Below are 22,157 nucleotides of genomic sequence, written 5' to 3'. Positions count from 1 at the left end.
ACAAAAAAACTGATGGTGACACGTAGACTTAAGGACCTCTGGGAATGAAACAAAAGCATCTTATATTTAGGCAGAAAAAATGTGGAAGACCTGCTATTATCTGCATTAGGTTTTCTAGCAATCACAAGGGGATTTTCTAGGGGATATTGATCAATCAAATCTATCTGAAGTTTTAGGGAGGATAACAGGAGAGAATAACTTTTGCCAAGTTCATTGTTCTGCATGGAATACCCAGTAGAAATGTAACATGGTTATAAAGACATACGGCCTCTGGTTCTGCACCTGTGATCCTGTGTGTGTGTGTGTGGTCATCAAATGGTTGTGAACGGTAGTAAATATACATGTCTGAATTAAACATAAACACTGTTCTCGGATTTGCTGCTTCACAGCTGGAAATATGTTTCCAATGCATGAAAGGTACCTGCCCCAAAGGGAGCAGCTTAATGTAGGTATCTCTCTTTAAGTGCCTGAAAATACCTTTTTCTTACTGTTACCAATCAGAATTTCTGTCTCCATGTTTCATTTAAAGACGGTCACATCCGATCTTCATGCTTCCTGTTTGAGGTGTCTGCGTTTCATGTTCATATAATGTCTTTTAGGTTTTTTTTAACAATACAGTGTAATATCTAGAGTAAAACAGAACTGACCCCTACAGTTTAAAGTTTAACACAGTATTGAGCGGACTTTTTTTAATTAAGGTTTTGCTGAAGATCCCAAGTTCAGATGAAGCAACCGTTGAAGAGCATCTAAATCTGTAATTTATAGTACTGAATTTTCTATTTTTCTTCTCCCTTGTACATATAATGGAATATATGCCTATCCTATCGTTTTGATTTCTTTCCTTTCATCCACTTCTGTACCTTTTTTTCCTAAAACAATATTGTTTTAGATCTATGCTCTGTCACTGGATATATTCCCATAGTTTGTTCTTACATTAAGTTTTATTGCCTAAGCATTTGTGCTCTAATTTCTGTTACCAAGTCTGTAAGACATTTCCCCCCTATATTCATTTCTTGTATTATACATAAAATTTGCAGTCATGACTGACTACACCATTTAACTCACCTTCATTAATGTTAAAGGAGATAGCACTTTAATTGAAAATCTCCAAAAATTTCTGGACAGCAGCAGTGATCAACCCCTTTTGCGTGGCTGACAAGAAAAATGAAAGTTTCTTTCTTCAAATTTATATGTTGCCTCCCACAGAGATGTTGACCTCAACTAGAGGAAAACAGCTGTGTTTATACAACAAGATTAACCTTAGTTTAGTCTGTTAATCCAATTTTCTGTACATTACGTTAAATAAAAAAAAACCCATCACAGGGTGAATTTGCAAAACATCCTAGGCTGAAATGTGTTTAGTTTGTCACTGTGTTATGCAACTGTAGTCAGAATTGTGGGACCTTCCCAGAGTTTCAGGTAGGAAATGTGGAGAGCAGAGCTTCATTTCTACTTCTGGGGATGGACGGGTATTAAAGTTGTTTGTATAGCTATGTTCTCAGCTTCATATGCTCTAGAGTATGTTCTTGGTATCACACGTGAAGCTATGCATATCCCTAATAGGTACATTCACATTTGTTCCTGTATGCTGGGTGGTGGTGGTGGTTACACAATGCTTCAACAACCCTTTAATCTACCATGTTGCCTTCAGCCCTCCTTCCTGCTAAGTGGATTACTCATGTTGCAAACACATAATCAAAAGAGGACAAAAAACCAACAACGATCCGGTTTCAGAGAAAGTACTTTTTTTTTAATTTTTCTATACAAGGACAGAATAGGCAAAAAGAAAGTTAAAAGGCCACTTACGAAAATAGTCTCGCTCATCTTCTGAAATCTTAAGAGAAGAGTTGATTTCTTTCCCTTTTCATCCCCCTGTCTTTGTCGGTTTGCCACCTCTAGGGTGACCCAAATGCCACAATGTGGCTCCGTTTCTCCACAATACTGGAGAAAGAAAGCGGGCTCTTTGCAGCTCTGCTTGGTCAAGCATATATAAGCTGACTGGTGATCCTCCTGCAGCCCATGGGATCGCTTTCTGCTTGAGTCTTATGTAAACACTGTAGATTTTGCAGAGAAGGGCCTAGCCGAAGCCAGCAGTAGCTCTTGTTTTCAAATTGCAGAAGGGATCCCTAAGGAGCAGGAATCGAGACAGCCCAAATGGCAGGAGCTGACTTACTATATAAAAAGAAAGGGCTCATTAGAAATCAGAGAGGCTATATCGCCACCTGTGGATTCGGACCAGCAAGCCCTAGACAAAGGGAAGACTTTGATCTCACAGTTGGCATCACAACAACCAGTTGTGGACACTTTTGGCGCTGAAGTTCAGTTGTTCACCAGAGTCATCCTGGGAAAGTTCAGACTTTCTTGTTTTGAGTCCTTTGTCAGTTAGTCATCCCAAATAGAGGTTCCCCTTGCAGTTCTGATCAGTCTTCCCCAGAAATGGCTCCCAGATGGTAGATGGGAGAACAAGGCCAGCTTGCTTTCCATCTTGGCCCTCGGAATGGTCTATGCTGCCTTCTAAGAAGGTTAAGACGAACATCCACCTGGAGACAGTCTCAGACTGTTGAAGCCCACAACCCCAAGGCAATAATCAGTAAAGGCTTTTTGTGGGGAAATGTGGGCAGGAAGATGGTCACACTAGTTCATCCAGGAGAATCCCAATGTTCTGGTGAGGCTCTGAGGGACCCGCTATAGGTTTATTGCACATGGGACAAACACATCGAACTTCTAGCCACTTCACAAGGCACCTGCAGCCCAAATGGGGGTAGGAGTGTAAAGAGACGGGGAGGTATAATTTGAAAATATTATTAGCTTAAATAACATTTCAAGAAGACCCTATAGCAGCAGCATCTTCTTTCTGATTAGCATCCCTTCTCAATTTTACACTTACCTGGGCCAACTGACGTTGGGCCACAGCCTATCAAAGTGCTCCTGCCCATCCCAAAGACATATTGCTGACACATTAACATTATTTTGTCTGAAAGGCTAAATTATGAGGGTACTGTATTTATAGTTTTTTTTCTTGGTTGTTGTTTTTTTAAATTTGCAGCAGCTTTACTTAATTTCCTGATCTCAAATATGTTGCATTACAATTCCCTAAGCCTCAAGTTTTGGAAGTCAATTTACAGGTTAGATCAGATTTACCCAGCATCAGTAAATGGCTGCGCACAGAATGTAATGTTACCATTTTATTCTCTCTTCCTTATATCGCTATCCCAGGGGAAAAAATAGTATTTAAATGCTCTAAACATCAGATGCTATATTTACTTTGAGATGAATACCAATTCAGTATTTGCTTTTTCAGCAAAGAAAATCTGTGCAGTCAGTCAGCAAAATGTAAAGAGCTTATTAATTTGATTAGATGATTCCTAGAAGTTAAGGATTTATTTAGCTATATTTTATTCATAAAGAGATTAGGTCCTTGGTGCTCACTGCGCTTGGTTATTTTCTTGCAGACATTTCATTACCAAACTAGGTAACTTCACCAGTGCAGAGAGTACTGCAAACCACATATTGCAGCCCTCTAGTCTAGAGAAATAGGAAGCTAACTTTGAAGAAGGTACAAATTTGTCTTGGGAAAGAAGAGTAGATGAGAAAGAAATTCAAGATAACCCCATCTTGATTCTCTTTAATATACAAAAGGCAGAAGGAAATTCTGTCACTCTTCAAGATTTGGTTATGACACCTAACAATAAAATAGAGTTGTAGTACTCCTTATAGTATTTTTTTCTCTCTGATGTGGCATATTTCAAAGGGCTGAGAAGCCTTATGCAAAAATTGGTCAAACAGATAACTGAAACAGTCATATTTGCACATGAACTGTTGAATTAGGGGCAGGTTTTTTGGTCCGAAAAGAAAAGATTTTTAAAGGTCTTTCAGCTTAGCAGGGCCAACAGCAAGCTAGTCATGCGATTTAACTTTCGATGGCCCAGAGACATGCTTTAAATTACAGTGCTGATGGCTCTGCATAAGGCAGCTGCACATAACTAAGGTTTCCCTGTTGGAACATAGAAGGATTGTGATAAAATAGGCCCAGCTTGGCTATAGCCAGAAAAAAAAATGTTCAGGAAACATGCTATCATTTAACTCTTTTAAGTTTTCCCAGTGCAGCAGGTGCTGGAATTTCAGAGATGGACCAACTCTGTTACCTCCTTGGGACAAAATTCCACTGCACATTCTTTGGGACTGCAATATGAGAAAAAAATTCATAGGAATAAGGACCGAAGGTGAGAAAGTGGGCAAGATAAATAAGTAAAGCTTTGAAGACCTGGCTTTCCCCCCCCTCCCCCCCAAGGGCTGGGATAAGAGATGATATGGCTTGGCGCCAGATTTTCGTTGTTTTTAATGTGTTTTATTTAAAAGTTTTGTTATGGTTTTTTATCATGTTTTTACTTTTGATTGGGAGCCGTCCAGACTTGGTTATAAGGTGGGGAAGGAAGGAAGGAAGGAAGGAAAGAAGGAAGATCCTAAAATGAATTTGCAACTCACTCTGAACCTGCTTTTAGTCCAGCAATTACCCAACATTTTGTTCCTTTTAACAAAAGAGACAGGAGCAAGATTTATTATAAGAGGTGGACATGCTCTGGTTAAATCTTCCATATCTGGACTTCCGTGTGAAACCAGGTAAGCTGAAAGCAACAGCCATCCATGCTGGTTTCAGACGAGGGTGAACTGAAAAGCCCCTTCCCCAGCTGCTGTTGTCAGTAGCATGGATATCAAGGAGAACATATGATCTTGCTAGTAATTAAATCTAAGCATGTTTGAGCCTGGTATATGCTAAGATGGGAAGCATCCGTTCTAGGTCACTTTTAAGTTCTGTTATGGAGAAGAAGTGGGACACCAAATTAAAAACAAAAAAAACACAACTGGATTATTTCATCTTAAATCTGTGACCCTAGGGGCACAGATAAAGCTCCAAATGGCCTTAATGACTCTCAGAAAGAGCGCCAATGACCAGATGATTGCAAGGAATATAAATCCTTCCATTCTCCACCATTCAGCCAGAACTGAAGGAGTTTCTTGGATGAGAAGCAAAACGTCTTTAAGGAAAAACAAAGTCCAGTTGCCCTTTTGAAAAAGCACCTCTTGGGATAATCATTACCTGGATGACTAAGAATCTCCATAGACATTTCACCCTAAAAATATTGGTTCTAAATTGGATCTGCTGGATATACGCAAAACGTGAACCTGTCCTGAAACAGAAAATGCAGATTTGTATTCTCTTAGAAGAGAGCTGGGCATTTTATGGCCCTCGGCCCACATCTGGTCCTTTGACTCTCCCTGCCTGGCCCGTGAGGATTGCTTTTATTTTGAAGGATACTGTTTTGTTTTAATTTATGTATGTACATGGGTGCACATCCATGCACCTTCACAGCCCTACTGGTTCATTCCTTCACAATAGTCCCAGTTCCTTACACAGCTCCTTGGGAAATTAATGGTTCACCCCTGCCTTAGAAGAACATTTTTTTCTTCTTCCCTGATCCAACTTGCCCATCCTTCCTACTTTAGAGCTGAGTCCAAACGCCTCCCCCCCAATTCAAATGAACTCTGAAGAAAAAATAGGCCTAGGCCTAGATGTTCTTGGCATCAGTGTTTGCTTCAGGCTTTTGGCTACAGCAACCTGGCACAGTTCCTGAGTGTGATGAATTAGCTCTGATAGGTTTTTATCCATTTAATTCAGGTCTGTGCTTAATCTCCTTCCCCATTTGCTCTCCCTTGGCTCAAATATCTCAAAAGACAACAAATGGCCTCCCTCTTTGTCATCCCAGGCGCCCACCTCCTCTTCTCCACCACGGCCATGGCGGATGCTGAATGAATACTGTGGCTGCTTGCCAAGATGAGAGGCACAAAGCAGCTTTTTGGGGCTGTCCTTGGCATCTACTCACTTTCTGTGGAAGGCATGTTGGCATGGCAACACTCCCAGTTCATCTTTCACTTTAAAGTCTTCCAGGCAGACGGCACAAGTCTGCTGCGGAGAAAGAGGAGGAGGAGGAGAGAAGGGGCAAACATCACAAAGCAGGAATCAATAAAGGAGAATATCTGTAGCTCAGGGTTGAAAGGAGGAGGGGTCGTTGGCGCTCTCTCAGCTTGGTGGTTCTCTTGCGGACATTTCATTACCCAGGCTAGGTAGCATCATCAATGCTAGTCCTAACAGAGACTAGAACTGATGATGTTACTTAGTTTGGGCAATGAAATGTCTGCAAGAAAACAACCAAGCTCAGAAAGCTCTGAGGACCCCTCAAAGCAGGAATTACGCATGCTTACCGGTTGTAGATTCCACAGCAAACTATCAATACTTTTGTGGGAAACAGAAGGAAAAGCTGGGAATAGGGAGGGTTATCAAGAGGCAATGTTCTGCTGAGTCATTTGCTTCTAATCATGATTTGTTGGATGCAAAATTACTTAGCTCACAGTTCACTGTTCCTTGGCTATCAAGGCAGGTCAGCATTTATCTGGGCTTATTCAATAGCATCAATCTACAAATGTGTCTTCCACAAGCCAGAAACTATCTTTGCAGTCTATAAAACCACCTGAGAATGTGGGGTTGTATAGATCTGTTATAGCCCAAATAGTCCTAGGAAATTGTTTTGTACCGTATTTGATTATGAATCAGCATTATCTAATCAAACCTTTCCCAGTTTGAACGTCCAACTAGTTTGGTTGTGTTGGCTGGGTATTCTGGACATGGTAGTTCCAACATGGATCAATTGGAGAAGGCTAGCGGATTCCAGCATACAACAATTCTGGAAAGTTTCTGGAAAAAGATTTTCCCTACCATTTACCATCTCAAAGGTTGATTAAGGTATACAGATTTAAAGTAATTTGCAGTAGATTGTTGAAGATTTCTGATTTCAACAGTAGTAATAATATGAATCTCTCACCTCCTAAATTATCCTGCTTTTATGGGTCATCAGAAGATCATTTTTTTTGGACAGACAATAACGCATTCGGTTTTGGAGTTCAGAAAAAAAACGACCCTGGGTTCAGAATCCTTTAAGGCCTGTGTTTACCTAATCTTTTCAGGTGAAGAAGCAGTAGCTGTATTTGTACAACACTTAAGCCCGATTAGTGTTAACCTTGATTATGATTTTTGCAACTCAGTGTGTTCTATTAGAAGAATGTATTGGGAAAGGCTAGAAAACAGGTTAATTCAATAACTGGATTAAACAGGCTGTTCAGATAACCTATGTTTCTTGCAATAGAGTCTCTTTGGTGGGGAGAGCAGATATCTTGTAAAGGAATAACACATATAACCTGGGTGTAATCTGCCTGACCCTGAGCTTTCTGATCTTTTAAGCTAGAGATGCCAAAGTGTGATCTTTTTTGTCAATTCTCTCAACTACAATTCTCCACTCAACTATAGCAATAGCACTTGGATTTATATACCACTTCACAGTGCTTTAAAGCCCTCTCTAAGTGGTTTACAGTGTCAGCCTATTGCCCCCAACAATCTGGCTCCTCATTTTACCAACCTCGGAAGGATGGAAGGCTGAGTCAACCTTGAGCCGGTCAGGATCGAACTGCTGGCAGTCGGCAGAGTTAGCCTGCAATGCTGCCTTCTACCCACTGTGCCACCACGGCTCATGTTGTCAAGTATGTTGGCATGTTGGGTTTCTTCTTCTTTTTTCTGCTGTGGATTTTGCTTTGTTAGCTGGTCACTAAATGGAGTGATAGAATCGTACCATTGGAAGCGGTTTTGAAGGTCTTCTAGTCCAACTCCCTGTCCAGGTCAGAAATTTTCAGACTATCCCCCGACAAATGTCTGTCCAACTATTGTTTGAAAACCAGGGTGATGGAACACCCATGATTCCTTGAAGCTGGACCTACTGCTGCTTAATAGCTCTCAGGAATGTCCTCCTTATATGGATCTCACTGATAGATAGTCCTCGAGTTTTGACTTAATGGAACCTGCTCATTCTGGTTGTAAGTCACAACAGTAGTAAAACATTGCTACCATTTTACTATGTTTTTTGCGTTGTTCATTAAGCGAATGGGGCAATTGTTAGCATGAATTCCATGGTCCTTAAGGAAACCCATTGTTTGCTATGGTGCGTTCCCCCCAAAAAAAACAAAACAAAACCCTGGAAGTGTGTGCTAGTTTTTAGCACAACTGTTGTAAAATGCTTTTCATCTGACCCTGCATGCTGCAAATGGCTGTAGATGTGGTTGTGTTGAGCCAGGTACCTGCACATCTCATTTTTCCCTATTTTAAATGCTGTGCCATACATTTCTCATCATTGAACTACATTTTGCTGGAAAGGACTCAAAATTAAACTCTTATTAAAATCTTTTTGAACCTGTTTTCTGAGAAGTTAACAATTGCCCCCAGTCTGAGGCCATCTGCTGATTTGCTAAACATCCCTTCTCTCTCCTAATCTCACATTAAAAAATATTGTACGAGTAGGACAGAATCCCGAGCTAACCCACCACAAAGCTGTCTCCTGCAGACACATATTTGCATAACCACACCTATATGTGTTTGAACTGTAAATACATGAAAGGACATCTTGCGTTCATTATTGCTGAGAAATCAACTCTTTTGACTCATCGGTGGGTTTACTCACCCCATGTAAGTTTAGCTTTCTGGCATCACCTTTCAAAACCACCTGGAAGGAAGGAAGGAAGGAAGGGACTAGATTAGGATCTGAACGCTGGTGCTGAATGACCAAAACAGCTAATCCCCTTGATCATTGCAAAGACAAACAGCGGCAGCTGCTAAACCGCAACAGTTTTGGTTGATGCAGAAACCGCAACTCAACCAGAGGCAGACTTTCCGAGCTGGGAAGATCCGGCCCAGGTGATACAATTCTTTAATATTTGCATGAGTAGAGTTTCTCACTTTCTCAAGCCTTCTTCCCTCCAGCAGAATCCATGATTTTGATCTTGTCCTCACACTGTTCTTCGGGCTCTGTTTTGCAGCATAGCTGGTTGCAGGACAAATTGATTGCCCCTTCCCCCAAAAAGGATGCATGAGATTTCTTGTTCTAAGCCAGCAAGATCATTTTATCGATGTTCTAAATTTTAAACGGTGTTTAATCGTTTCTGCATAGTCAATATCAATGTCATAATTCCAGGAGTTGTAATCCCACTATGTCTGGAAAGCAGCAGAACGTACTCCCTTTACTGTAACAGGTAGTCTACAAAAGCTTCAGTTTCCTACATATGATAGATTAGAGGGCAATTGCATGGCAGGGCTTCGTGCTTCCATTTAATGTCTTAACACTGATGCAGAGTTACAATCAGGAGCTCTGAGAAACTTGGTTTATGCAAGTAGAGTTTCTTGGTTTATTCCACCAGAGTTCACGTGCTTTGATATGTCTTGCAGGATAGGTCTGTATAAATGCAACCCCATAACATCAGGCTGATGTAGATGGCTTCATGCTGACGGGTATATAGCTGTCACGGTCTAGAGCCAGGGGTCTTCAAACTTGGCCCTTTTATGACTTGTGGACTTCAACTCCCAGAATTCCTCAGCCAGGCACGCTGGCTGAGGAATTCTGGGAGTTGAAGTCCACAAGTGATAAAAAGGGCCAAGTTTGAAAACCCCTGGTCTAGAACGAAGCCTAGGTGGGCATGAAGCCATCTATGCCACTCTGCGTTCTAGTCTTGCCTCAGGTGGGAAGGTCAGCTGGGTAACTTTGGGCCAATCACCAGGAGACTGTGAGTTCTAGCTTTGTCTTAGTCAAGAAAGCTGGCTGGGTGAATTTGAGTCACTCTCTTTTCCAGCCCAACTCACCTCAAATATTGTGGGTGTTTGGCCACCTTGAGTTATTTATAAAAATAATAAAAGCAGAATATAAACAAACAAGCAAATAAACAAATCCCAGGCGCCAACTGCACGAGGAAGATCCGAATATCCAGATGTTTTTAAAGACAAATGTGCAGCGGTTTTTGCCTCTCAAAATGACAAACAGAACTCTTTACATTGTGCCAAGAAGGTGACATTTAAGGCTTCTTCCTTCACTCGCTTGAAAACAAAGCCTTTCTCTTGAAAGGAAAAAATAAATAAAAAGGAAAACGACTCAAATTGCTTATTTACCTCTTTGTATCCAAATCTTTCACTTTGTGCTTGATGCCGAAGTTTGCTGCAGGGGGAAAAAAAAGGAACAATTTTAATAACCATCAATGCACATCTCCGATTTGCCTGATGTATGAGGACAGTTCTTTTTTTTTTTAACTCAGGATTACAAAACTTTTTTTGTTGTCATGCTGCTAAAGATGGAAACAAGAGCTTCTTTGGAAGTTGCCGCATTTAGATTGTGTGTTTTTGTTTTTGCCTTTGAAAACTTTGTTTCATATGCTAGCTAGGAGGTACCAGCTAGCCTGACGTTTTTATAATCCTGGCAAGAGGTTTTTGTTCCAGTAACTGACGATTTTGCCATCTGTCATGGAAAATCCCTAAAATATATATCCAGTCCCACCCTGCTCTTCAAAAGCTACTTTCCCCTGATGGCAAATGTTGCTGAATGGATTACAGTTTTCCTATAATGACAGCATTACGATCCATTGTGGGTTTAAACATCCTATTAAAACATTTGTGTATTTTTAGAAAAAAAAAAGGAAACTCTGTTCCTCCATTTAATAATAGTACACACTCAGCATGGGAAAGACGATCCCTGCTTTATTTCGACTTTTATTATTATTCCATATTCATTTTGCCTTATTTAATCCCAATTCTCAGAGCAATTGCTCACTAATAAAATCAAGTTTATAGGCAAATTATACAGGAATCATCATCATGGATCTTATAAAAATTGCCGGAGAAAATGTTTTCGGACTGCGGCACTGTAAACATAATGGCTAGATATACAACAGAAAGTGAAAGTTGTGAGAACCTTTCTTTCCCCTTCGAGTCAGGAAACAGACTCCAAGGGATAAATCATGTTAAGCAAAGGGAGAACCAGAGGAACTACAGATCACAAGAGCTTATAGCCCAGGTGATCCTGTTTAGTGACCCTTGGCAGTTACAACGGCACTGAAAGAAACGACTTATGACCATTTCAGCATCCCCATGGTCATGTGATCAAAATTCAGATGTTTGGCAACTGGCATGTATTCACGATGGTTGAAGTGTCCCAGGGTCATGTGATGCCCTTGGGTGACCTTCTGGCAAGTGAAGTCCACGGTGAAGCCAGATTCGCTTAACAACTCTGTTACAGTGATTCACTTAACAACTGCGGCAAGAAGGGTAGTAAAATGGGGCGAAACTCACTTAACAAAAACGCCTTGCTTAACAACAGAAGGTTTGGGCTCAATTGCCGGCGGGTGACACCCAGGGATAGGGCCTTCTCAGTGGGGGCGCCTGCCCTCTGGAACCAGCTGCCCGTGGAGCTGAGGACTGCCCCCGACCTCCGCTCATTCCGCCGGGACTTAAGACCTGGCTCTTCGAGCTCTCTGGCCCAGGCTGAGAATTTTAATTTTAATTGGGGGCTTTTACTTTTTCAGGGACTGTTGTAATTTTTTTTAATCGTTTTTAACTTTTGTATTTCTTGTTTTAATTACCCTGTAAACCGCCCTGAGTCCTTCGGGAAAGGGCGGTATACAAATCTAATTAAATAAATTGTGGTCATACGTCAAGGGCTACCTCTATATTGTAAATGCAGTTGATCATGACTGCAAAGTAGCAGTCTATGGCTACTATTTACACCAGGTCTGCTCCTAGTTCCACTAAATCCACAAACCCTGTGGTTCGTGATGGGAAAGCAAAGTAACAAAACAAAGCAGGAAGTGGCTGGAACATAACACATGTTTGTCTACTTATATTTGCACCGTGCTCATCTGCTATTAGTAGCAGCCTGCAAGACCTCAGAAGTCAAAGAGTTTTATGTTTATCGTTAAGGTTGCAATATTATTTGCATCCATTTATATGGCTAATAAACCATGAAATGTCAGAGCTCTAAGAAGGAGCATACACATCTACAGTATGTATTGCCTATACAGGTAGTCCTCAAGTTACGACCATAATGGAGCCTGCCCACAAGTGGAATTGGTGATGGTCATAAAGGGGGTTGGTCATGTGACCTTTTTGGGGGGGGTAGTGGTGGTTAAACAAATGCCGCAATTGTTAAGCCAACCCATGATTTGCTATGGAGCAGTTTTACTGAAAACCAGAAATAAAGGCCAGTTTTTCAGCAAAACTGTCCTAAAACACGGTCATGTGACTGCAGGATGGTGCAAAGGGCTGTAAATGTGGCCTGGCTGTCAAATGATTGCAGGGGATAGTGGTGACCATCAGAACTTTTAACCCAAGTCGTAAGTAACCCCCTCCCCCAAGTAGATCCTTTGGAACTTCAGAGGGTTGCCAAGCAACTTTTTGTAACTCAAGGGCTACCTGTAACCTGGGAATCTCATTGCTCAGGGGTATTTTTTTGGGGGGGGGCAGCTCAGAAGTGCTATAAATGCCGCCAAACAAACAAAACAACATCCAGATGGAGAGCAATTGCTACAAATGGCTGGAGCACCAAAGGTGCTTTTTTCCCAAAAAGGCAACTGGACTTCGTTTTTCCTTGAAGACGTTTTGCTTCTCAGCCAAGAAGCTTCTTCAGTTCAGCTGAAAGACTGAAGAAGCTTCTTGGAGGGGAATGGGGGAAAAAAGGAAAGTCCAGTTGCCTTTTGAAAAAGCACCTTTGGGACAACCAGGACCTGGATGACTGAGAATCACCACAATGGCTGGCTGGAGTAGTTCCGTTAAGTTTTAAAAAAGAAGGTGGTTGATGTTCACCTCGATAGCTTATATAGCATCTGGTGCATGGATTATCCCTGCCCTCCCGACATGATGGCTAAAGATGAGTCAGCAAGAATTTGGCTTTTCTTCAGTTTTACGCTGCCAGAGTCAGCTGCCACGGGGCAGTTGAAGCTTCCAAGTGTGTTAACGGTGAGCTCGGCATTTCTTCTGCTGCTTGAACGTTTGGGTCAATGCTTAAGTTAACATTATGCAGGGGACAAATGTCCATTTGCTGCCGAGGAAGACAAGCCAGTTGTTCTGAGCTGCGGGAAGCAGAAAATCGACTCTGAATCATCGTTCTGTTCGGTGTGGACAGAGATTCCTTTGTGCCCAAGCTGCACAAAACCGGGATCAGGGGCAAGAGAAGAGACAAAACACTGACGCTGTTGATATGGCTGCTCAAGAAGAGCTTATACTATTGCTCTGTGAAGCTGCAGGATTGTTGAAGGAAATTTTAAAAAAAGAGAGTGCAGACGAAAAGCTGCATTCTGCAGCTTTGGAAAGAAAAGCTTTTTTTGGGGGGGGGGGAAAGTTAAATGAATAATCTAGATGAATAATCTGATGTTTCATCCTGAAACAGACCAGTAAAATTCAGAGGAGGTGCAGGCAACCTTTCCCCCCCCCAGTAGAAAATGGTCTCTTTAACTGGCTTTTTAGCTACAAATGGCATGTTTTAGCAGTAAATGTGATGGGGATAGAGTGGGGACACCAGAGTTATTTTTGGGGTAGAGATGGGAGGTTGCCAGTGAACGTAAGTAGTAGGATTTTGGGAACGCTAAGTGTAGCCCCAAAGGGATGAGCCTATGGAATTGAGTTTGAGAAATACTCAAATGATTGTTTCACTCAACTCATTTCTTTTGACAGTAACTGCACTTTTCAGAGTCCCTTTTCAGCTTGTATTTCCCAGCCATACATGGAGGTCCTGGGCATTAGATTTGGCACCTTTGTATGCCAAGGAGATGCTCTGACCTACTGCCTTCTCACATCTAAAATATTAATCAGTCCACGAGGAAGGATACAAGCAGCAATAATTGGTTTACTTAGTGTTAAAAGGGTTACAAGTGTACAATGAGGTGTCTAGTGAAAAGAAGGACTAGGCACAGCGGCCCCCAACCTTTTCTATACCCCGTACCTGTAGAACACTTCTGATATATTCTCACACCCTTTACAAAAGTTCAAAATAACGACAACTAATTATTCACATACACTATAATTTTGAAAAGCCAAGTTTTCGCACCCCTGGAATATCGTCTCGCACCCCCGGTTGGGAACTCCTGGACTAAGGGGTGACATGATAACAGTTTTCCAATATCTAAGGAGCTGCCACAACGAAGAGGGGGGGCCAACCTATTTTTTTCAAACACCCAGAAGGCAAGACAAGAAGCAACGGATGGAAACTAATCAAGGAGAGAACCAACCTAGCAATAAAGAGAATTTTCCGGAGAGTGAGAACAATTAACCAGGGGAACGAGTTGCCTTCAGAAGTTGTAAGTGCTCCAACCCTGGAGGTTTTTAAGAAGAGACTGGACTTGTTTGAAACGGTATAGGATCTTCTACTTGAGCAGGGGGTTGAACTAGAAGACCTCCACGGTTCCTTCCAACTCTCTTATTCTGTTCTTTACATTCTTTAGCAAAATTCTATAGTGGGGATGTCTACAATGCAAGCATGCTGAAAGCCCTTCTCCTGCACTGTATGTGTGATTAGCAAATAAAGTAGGCAAACAACACAAAACACAAAACAAGCCAAGGTGGCTCCAGAAATGGCACTTTCCCTGCCTCCTGATGTGTTTTCTCATGCAGGGAATTTCAATCTTTCGAGAAAGAAGCACAGGATGTGGCAACTGTGTTTGTTCCAGCAGATCTTGATGATATCACAGCTAGCAAAGTAGAGTCTTCCCCTTGGTTCTCTTCATCATGGATTGCTGGATAAGCTCTCCCTCCCTCCCTCCCTCCCTCCCTGCTTTTGTTTGTGCATTGTGGGTCTGGCATACAGAACTTAGGGAAACGAGGATAAATGTGCATTGGCTGTTCCATTGCCTGCACAGATGTATCCTGCTATATTACAAAGATATAAAGCTCCCTTACATCAGACCAGGAAACCGGTCCATCTTGAGCAAGACTGTCTATTTTGGTTTGCATCACCTGCTCTCTCAGACACTGAATTGCAGCTGCCAGTGGTTGAATCTGGGACCTTCTGCATATTTAAATCACCATCTGTACTTCCCTGCAAGAGCTTCCATCTGGAAGGTATTCTGAGGGAAAAGGTGCCTCCGCTTCCTACTTTAGGATAAAAGGCCAGCCATTTTGATGAGCATCTTGGGCTTTCAGCCATATGGATTACGATCAGAGAAAAATGAAGAACTTTGCAGTTCTTAACCAAAGGAATGAGAGTGCCGATAGAAGTTGGGGCAAATGTCGACACAGGTCTGTAGCGTGCTTTATTACAGTTGGATTGCAACATCCACAATGGAGGAAACTGCAGCCCGATTGCATTCAAAGGATACCAGGTCGGAGACAGATAGTCTGTTGATCCACTTTCAAGTCCTAAGACCTGAGCTGAGGTACCAAAGCCACTCTAAGCCCCCTGACAGAGCAACACAACTTTTGAAAAGCTAGCAGTAAATATTCTTGAGGAAACTTCTGTCATGATTTATTAGCCTGACAACTCAGTGTTGACACTTCAAAATTAAAGCAGCTGAAGTTTAACCTTGACAACCCCCCCCCCAACCCCCCCAAGCTAATACTCATTGATTAGCTGGGAAAAAGGCAAACCTGACATCTGTCCTGTATCTTTCCATTTAATGCTCTGTGGTCCCAAAGCTCCAGAATGAGTTGGAAGACAGCAGTTCTGTGTCATTCACCAGCCTCCTTCTAGACATTCTGGCTGCAGATGACTGCACAGTTTAAAAATAAGCTTTCCATAAATAGATAAGGAGCCAGGACATCTTCCATAGAGACAATAGATCTATTCCAGCCTTTGGAATAAGACCCTTTCCCCCAACTTCCTATCATTTCCTGCTAGATTTTTGAGCAAGCATTGGTCCTCTGAAACGGCTGGCTATTATTTTCAGGATTGGATCACAAATTACATCCTTGGAAAGGTTTAAGCACGCAACTCCAGGCTCACGATGAAGTCACCAATTCATCTGAGAAATGATGATAAAAATATTTTGAAATTTTTAAGTTCAGAAAGATGGAATTAGCTACAGAGGAGAAAAAGAATGCATGTGCGCGCAGATGATTTGAACCATATTTCCTACAGTCCCTCGAAGCCTGATGGGAGTTGAAATCCAAACCATATGGACAGCAGAGTTGCTCATCCCTTAGAGCGGTCCAGTTAAATCAGTGAGCAAAGAAAAGAAAGCAATTTTTCAGGAGTAGTATTCCAGCTAATAATAAGTTACAACAGGGGTCCCCAACTGCTGGGCCTGGCCCCACTACTGGGCCATGAGCTTTTCAAAGCCGGGCTGCGGAAGCGGCGGGCGTGTGTGCACCCTCCATTTGCATGAGTGGCAGGTGTGCATGCCTGCCGCTTGTGCAGAACCATCCCTTCTCCCCCCCTGTGGTCTACAAAGCCGGAAAGTTTAGGGAACTCTTGAGTTACAGTACAGGAAGTTTTAAAGTTACAACTGTCCGTTTAGCGACCATTTGAACTGTCAGTTTAAGATTTATACCAAGTTTCCAGCCACTGTATTGTTTACGTCTATTTGGGGGGGGGGGCGTGGTTGATGAACAAGAGTTTGATTTGAGGAAATTAAACGGAAGTGGCACCTTTTGTTTAGCCAGAAATGGCTTGCCAGCATGTAGCAAGATTTGCCCTGGAAATTTTATGAGCCAGATTTGATTTAAGTTGACAAAGGCTCCAAATAACATCCAGAATTTTCTACTTTGTATTTGCCTTGGGAACATTAAAACTAAGGGATCTTGCAGAACTAGATACATTCGCTCTCTATCTAACCCATTTGGCATAACTGGCATAACAAAGGGCAAAACTTTGTAATATTCCACCCTTCTGCCCACCAGTTCTTACGTTTTTCATAATGGAGGCTTCAATCAGAGTCAGCAGAGAAGACGGACAAAATTAAGGACAGCACAGTTGGTTATCTTGAATGAACAGGGCGGATTTCATGTCCTGATCCCTCCAGCCTATGATTTGAATGCCTTAAGGATCATACATTTCCCTGGACGATCCCTTTGCATGCAAAAATATCCAGATTCAGTTCTAGCCCTGACATTTAAAAGAATCAAGTAGATTAACAAGCAACAGAGCTTTTGCCTGAGACTGTAAAAACCCTCTTGCTCAGTAAGTCAGGATTAAAATAAAAGAGTGGTTTCGTACGTTATATAAAGCCCACCCAATGTTTTATGGAAGAATCCACAACAGGCTCCCAAGGATCGTACTGTTGACCTTGGGATTTAGTTTGAAATCCGCTACTCCAAAGAGGTTTAAAGTTACTGCAAGTATTGATTCTTCTTCAATCTAACTGGGGGCTAGATTGAAGAAGAATCAATACTTTCAAGTAATTGATTCAGCTTGAAAATAGCAAGAGAAGACACAACTGTAGCCAGTAGCCTAGGCGCATTTGTTGAGTTTCCTCTCTTTTGCCATCTGCACTCAAGACTCCCTTTGACTCACCTAATGAAGTAACAGCAGAAAATCAGGCTGAGGACAAAGATGAAGACACCTGTGCCAAAAATCACCATGTAGATGTTCAGTGGCAAGTCCTGGAAAGTGATGGGAGGCATGGTGCACGTTTTGTTGGTGTAGATCAATCCCAGACCACAGAAGCATCCTAGAAATGAGAAAGAGAAGGAGTTAAAGGCTGCATTTATGCTGAACCAAGAGCTGTTCTAACTACAATCGGTTGAACATGCCTGGAATAAGGCCAGGCTCAATCTTGCAGATGGGCAAAGTTCTCGGGGCCTATTGGGCTCATTTTAGAATTGATTCTTCATTTCTTCTGCCAATGCTAGGAGAAACGTGTAGAGCAAAAGCAAAAAAGAAGAAGCCATAGTTAAAAGAAAATAGGATATCCAAATGCTGTGTTTGGGGAGGATGGATTTTCTCGACGTATCATACCAAAAGACCTTATGGCATAACCTATAGCAGTGTTTCTCAACCTTGGCCACTTCCAGATGCGTGGACTTCAATTCCCATAATTCCCCAACCAGCTGTGAATTCTGGGAGCTGAAATCCACACATCTTCAAGTTGCCAAGGCTGAGAAACATGGCTTATACAGCATCATAGGTGAATCAGGTCTGGGACACAGAAGAATGAAAAAAAGGAAGAAAAGAGGAGAGACTTAATCTAAATTGTAGTAACTTTTCTCACTAATCCTAGTGCGTATTATTTTATTAGTATATATATATCATGATATTGCTTGGGACATGCAAGATCTTTTGTTCATAAACTTTTCCTCAGTGTTTTCAGATGTCAAAACTTACAGGGAAAAAAATGAAAATTATATCGATGCCACATCTGATATCCATGCATAGCATCCTTATGTAGCTACTGAGAACTCAACACAAGTATTTATATATTTATATTTATTAAATTTTTATACTGCCCTTCTCCCGAAGGACTCACGGCGGTGTACAGGGCAATAAATATTAAAAAACAAAGTACAAAAGTTAAAAAAACAATTAAATAATTATGCCCGATATATACAATAATAAAACCATGTTAAAACCATGTCCCGTTGCCTGGAGGCGGTTCGGGTCTGGATGGGGAGGAACAGACTTCAGCTCAACCCCGACAAGACTGAGTGGCTTTGCATACCTTCGTCCCGGGTTTATTCGGACATTCCACCTCTAGTTATGGGGGGTGAACTATTACCCCCCGTAGATAGGGCTCGCAACTTGGGGGTCCTCCTAGATTCACGGCTCACTTTAGAAGACCATATAGGAGCCGTGACTAGGGGGGCCTTCGCACAGGTTCGCCTGGTGCGTCAGTTGCGGCCCTATCTTAGCCGGGACGATTTATGCACGGTCACTCATGCGCTCGTGTCCTCTCGTCTGGACTACTGCAACGCTCTCTACATGGGGCTGCCCTTGAGGACTACTCGGAAGCTCCAACTGGTACAGAATGCAGCCGCGAGAGTGGTGTCGGGAGTCTCCCGATACTCCCACGTTACGCCTCTGCTCCGTGAGCTGCATTGGTTGCCAGTTGTCTTCCGGGTGAGATTCAAGGTACTGGTAACGGTATTTAAAGCACTCCATGGCATGGGGCCGGAGTACCTCAGGGAACATCTGCTGCCGGCATCAAGCTCCCTGCGCCCTGTGCGTTCCCACAGAGAGGGCCTCCTCAGGGTGCCACCGATCAGAGAATGTCGATTGGTGGCCCCCAGGGGGAGATCCTTCTCTGTGGGCGCTCCGGAGCTGTGGAATCAGCTACCGGTTGAGCTCCGGATGGCGCCCGATCTTCGCTCCTTTCGTCGCGATCTTAAGACATTTCTGTTTGTACAAGCCGGCCTAGCCTGAGGGGGAGTGTTGGGGTTATTTTATTTTTGTTTTTTTAACTTTTCTGGGGGTTTTTAGTGTTGTATTTATACTGTTTTAATTAGGGCAATTTGTTTAATCTTTTTTAATGTTTGTATTCACTATTTTATTCTGCCCTGTGAACCGCCCTGAGTCCTCAGGGAGAAGGGCGGTATATAAATGTTATTAAATTAAATTAAATTAAAATTAAATTAAAATTAAAATTAAATTAAATTAAATTAATTAAAAACCCAACCCCAAACCCATCAAACCAGGCCGGATTGCTCAAATAAGTAAGTTTTTAGATCCCGCCGGAAGGAGCGAAGGTCGGGGGCCATCCGGAGCTCAACCGGCAAGCGGTTCCACAGGTCTGGCGTGCCCACAAGGTTCATTGGCACCAAGTACAAACAGATTGAAAGTAACCATGTAAATTTCCCACAATGCTTTACAGTACTGTTGATTCAGGTGATTGTGGGAAATTTGAAAAAGATTGATGACTAACACAGATTGGACAATAACTATTGCCCCTAAGTCAAATCAGAAAGTGTGTCTTAGGAAGAGAAGTTCAAAGAGGCAGCAGCACAACACGCTTTCTCTCGACAATGCCCAAGAATTCTGCTTGTGCTAATACCAAGAAACCAAGGAAAGAATTTTGTGAAATTGGGACAGCCATCGATTAGAAATACAACTTCTAAAGCAGAGATGGGGAGTCTATGGCCCTCTGGCTATTGTAGAGCTCCCCATATCCCCCATCACTAAACATTTTCACAGATGCTGCTGGCAATAGTAATCCATCAACAAGTGGAGGGCCCCAAGCTTGCAGTTATAATGTTAAGCAGAGATGGATGTGCATTTATTTTCATGCATTTAGCCAAATAGTCCTATGGTGCTCAGGGTATTGTGACATTTAAAGAGGCAAAGAAAAAGACAGCTGGAAGAGACCATAAATAACAAGCCAAACATTCCTTCCTCAAGGAGCCCAGGAGCAAAAGAGTGCAACATACTCGATACGTTGGGTAGTTTAGGTCTTCTAACCACAAAACCAGACCCAGATGGCCAGGCCTTGAAGAGAACTGCAGCACTGGAGGACATCAAGTAAAATAGCATTTTCCTCAACATCCATTTCACCATGGCAGACAATGCCCTTAAAGGCTAACAAGACCTTGCGTCCTCTTGTTACAGCCAATCTGGATATGTTGGGTGAGCAGTTTTAGGGATTCTTTGGCAGTTTCTTGATTCGGGTGTTGTGTACTTGACTGTTGGTCTGAAGGTGGCTTTGGAGTTAATCTATGCTGAACTGAGTGCTGATTACTGCTGGAGTCTTTTTGTCTTTGGGGCTGGTTGATTGTCTCTTTTGCATAATCCATAGATGCTGTTAATGTCTATTAGTCTATTGATGGCTGATTTGTCAGAATGCCAGGCTCCTAGAAATTCCCTGGCATTTTGGGATTTGGCCTGGTCTAGGATTGTCACATTTTTAGCCATCAATGGAATCCCTAAGACTGCCGCCACCCACACAGACAGGCAAGACCGCAGAGTATAAACTGACAGCAGACCGCACTCCCTTCTAACTCTGATGATGTTACCTAGTTGGGTAATGAAACGTCTGCAAGGAAACCAGCAAGCTCAGAGAGCACCAAGGACCCCTCAGTTCAGCCCTGAGCTACCAATATTCTCCTCCATTGGCATTACAGAAATAAATAGAAACTCTGTTGATTTCACGCAAAACACAGACCACACCTGCGGGCGGTAAAAGGAAGTCTGTCTTAATAACCCTACAAACACAACTCAAAACATCAATTCTGGGTTACAGAAACCCACAAGCAAGGTATGAAAATGAAGCAGAGATAATTAAATGCTGGACATTCAGCACCAAGCCACAGATGGAGGGAAGAGGTGATTTTCAGGATGAGCGCATTGTCTTAATTATCCCAACAACAAGCATAGATACACACAGCACTTGACCTTTGCTTTCCCCAAAGAGGGTGGAAGTGGGAGAAATCAGGCAGGGATTTTAAAAGCAAGGAGAACATGTGTACCTCAAGAGGTGCCGAGTCCAGGAATGCTCTGAGCCCCAAAGGAAGAGGGGAAGAGGGGTTCTCCTTTGACAAAGGCCTTATTGTGCAGAAAAACAGAGAGGCTTCCTTGCCTTGTCCAAAACACTTTCCCTTGGATGAGCTTCTACATTCTTGCTATCTCCTCAGTGCTGCTGCGGAGTAACCTTGGTAGCAGAAGCCAATTTGCAAGCTGATGAAATGAAAACAGAGGAGCGACCAGCTCGTTTTCTCCCAACCACTGCAAAGGCTTGCCAGGATGTCCATGGAGGTTCTCTGTTATCCAGGTCATGGTGGTCCCAAAGGTGCTTTTTTCGGGAGGCCAACTGCACTTTCTTGTGTTTCTCTGAAGACCTTTCACTTCTCATCCAAGATCCTGCAGCCAAGAAGCCTCCACATCCATTTGCACTGCTCTGGTGACCTGGAGGACTCAGGTAAACCTCTAGGTGGCCTCAATGACTCTCTAAAACAGACATGTCAAACTCGCGACGTCATGCGACGTTATCGGGCCAGTTTTGCCATTGCCGGCAATGGGGTGGGCGCGGCTTCCAGATGATGCGTCCGGCCCGCGGGCTGGCAGTTTGATACCCCTACTCTAAAAGAATGCAAATGACCAGCTGTCTTCAAGGAATATAAATCCTTCCATTCCCCACCATCCAGTTAGAGCTGAAGAAGCTTCTTGGGTGAGAAGCGAAATGTCTTCAAAGAAAAACAAGGAAGTCCAGTTGCCTCCTGAAAAAGCACCTTTGGGGCTTGCCAGGATGATGAATCTCCAAAAGCCAAAAAAAGTTAGAGCCAGTTCTGACATCTCTCTGGCCCTAATCTTGTATTGTACCCCACCAGGGGTAGGTTTCCACAACCACTAGGTTGGAACAACTCTTGTGAAGTTGTGGCCACCACCTAT

General features: G+C 42.6%; 1 protein-coding gene across 2 annotated transcripts in view; it reads right to left on the bottom strand.

The window, feature by feature from the left end:
* Positions 1-1,690: 1,690 nt before the first annotated feature.
* RNF122 (ring finger protein 122) overlaps positions 1,691-22,157 on the bottom strand; it is a 29,697-nt gene continuing 9,230 nt past the window's right edge. The window contains exons 1-6 of one of the 2 annotated variants that reach the window (XM_083368375.1): positions 17,597-18,019; positions 17,358-17,514; positions 10,037-10,082; positions 8,562-8,603; positions 5,883-5,965; positions 1,691-2,744 (exon numbers count right to left, since the gene is read on the bottom strand). In XM_083368375.1, the coding sequence (XP_083224501.1) occupies positions 2,630-2,744; positions 5,883-5,965; positions 8,562-8,603; positions 10,037-10,082; positions 17,358-17,467 (396 nt within the window). In that variant the 5' untranslated portion in view covers positions 17,468-17,514; positions 17,597-18,019 and the 3' untranslated portion in view covers positions 1,691-2,629. Of the gene's footprint in view, positions 2,745-5,882; positions 5,966-8,561; positions 8,604-10,036; positions 10,083-17,357; positions 17,515-17,596; positions 18,020-22,157 lie in introns of those variants that run through there. The other variant, XM_083368374.1, reaches the window with a different exon arrangement.

Source organism: Vipera ursinii (genome assembly GCF_947247035.1).
Source record: "Vipera ursinii genome assembly, chromosome: 8".
NCBI classification, from domain to species: Eukaryota; Metazoa; Chordata; class Lepidosauria; order Squamata; family Viperidae; genus Vipera; species Vipera ursinii.
Note: the sequence above shows the minus strand (reverse complement) of the source record. Positions and strands in the feature narration are given on the sequence as shown.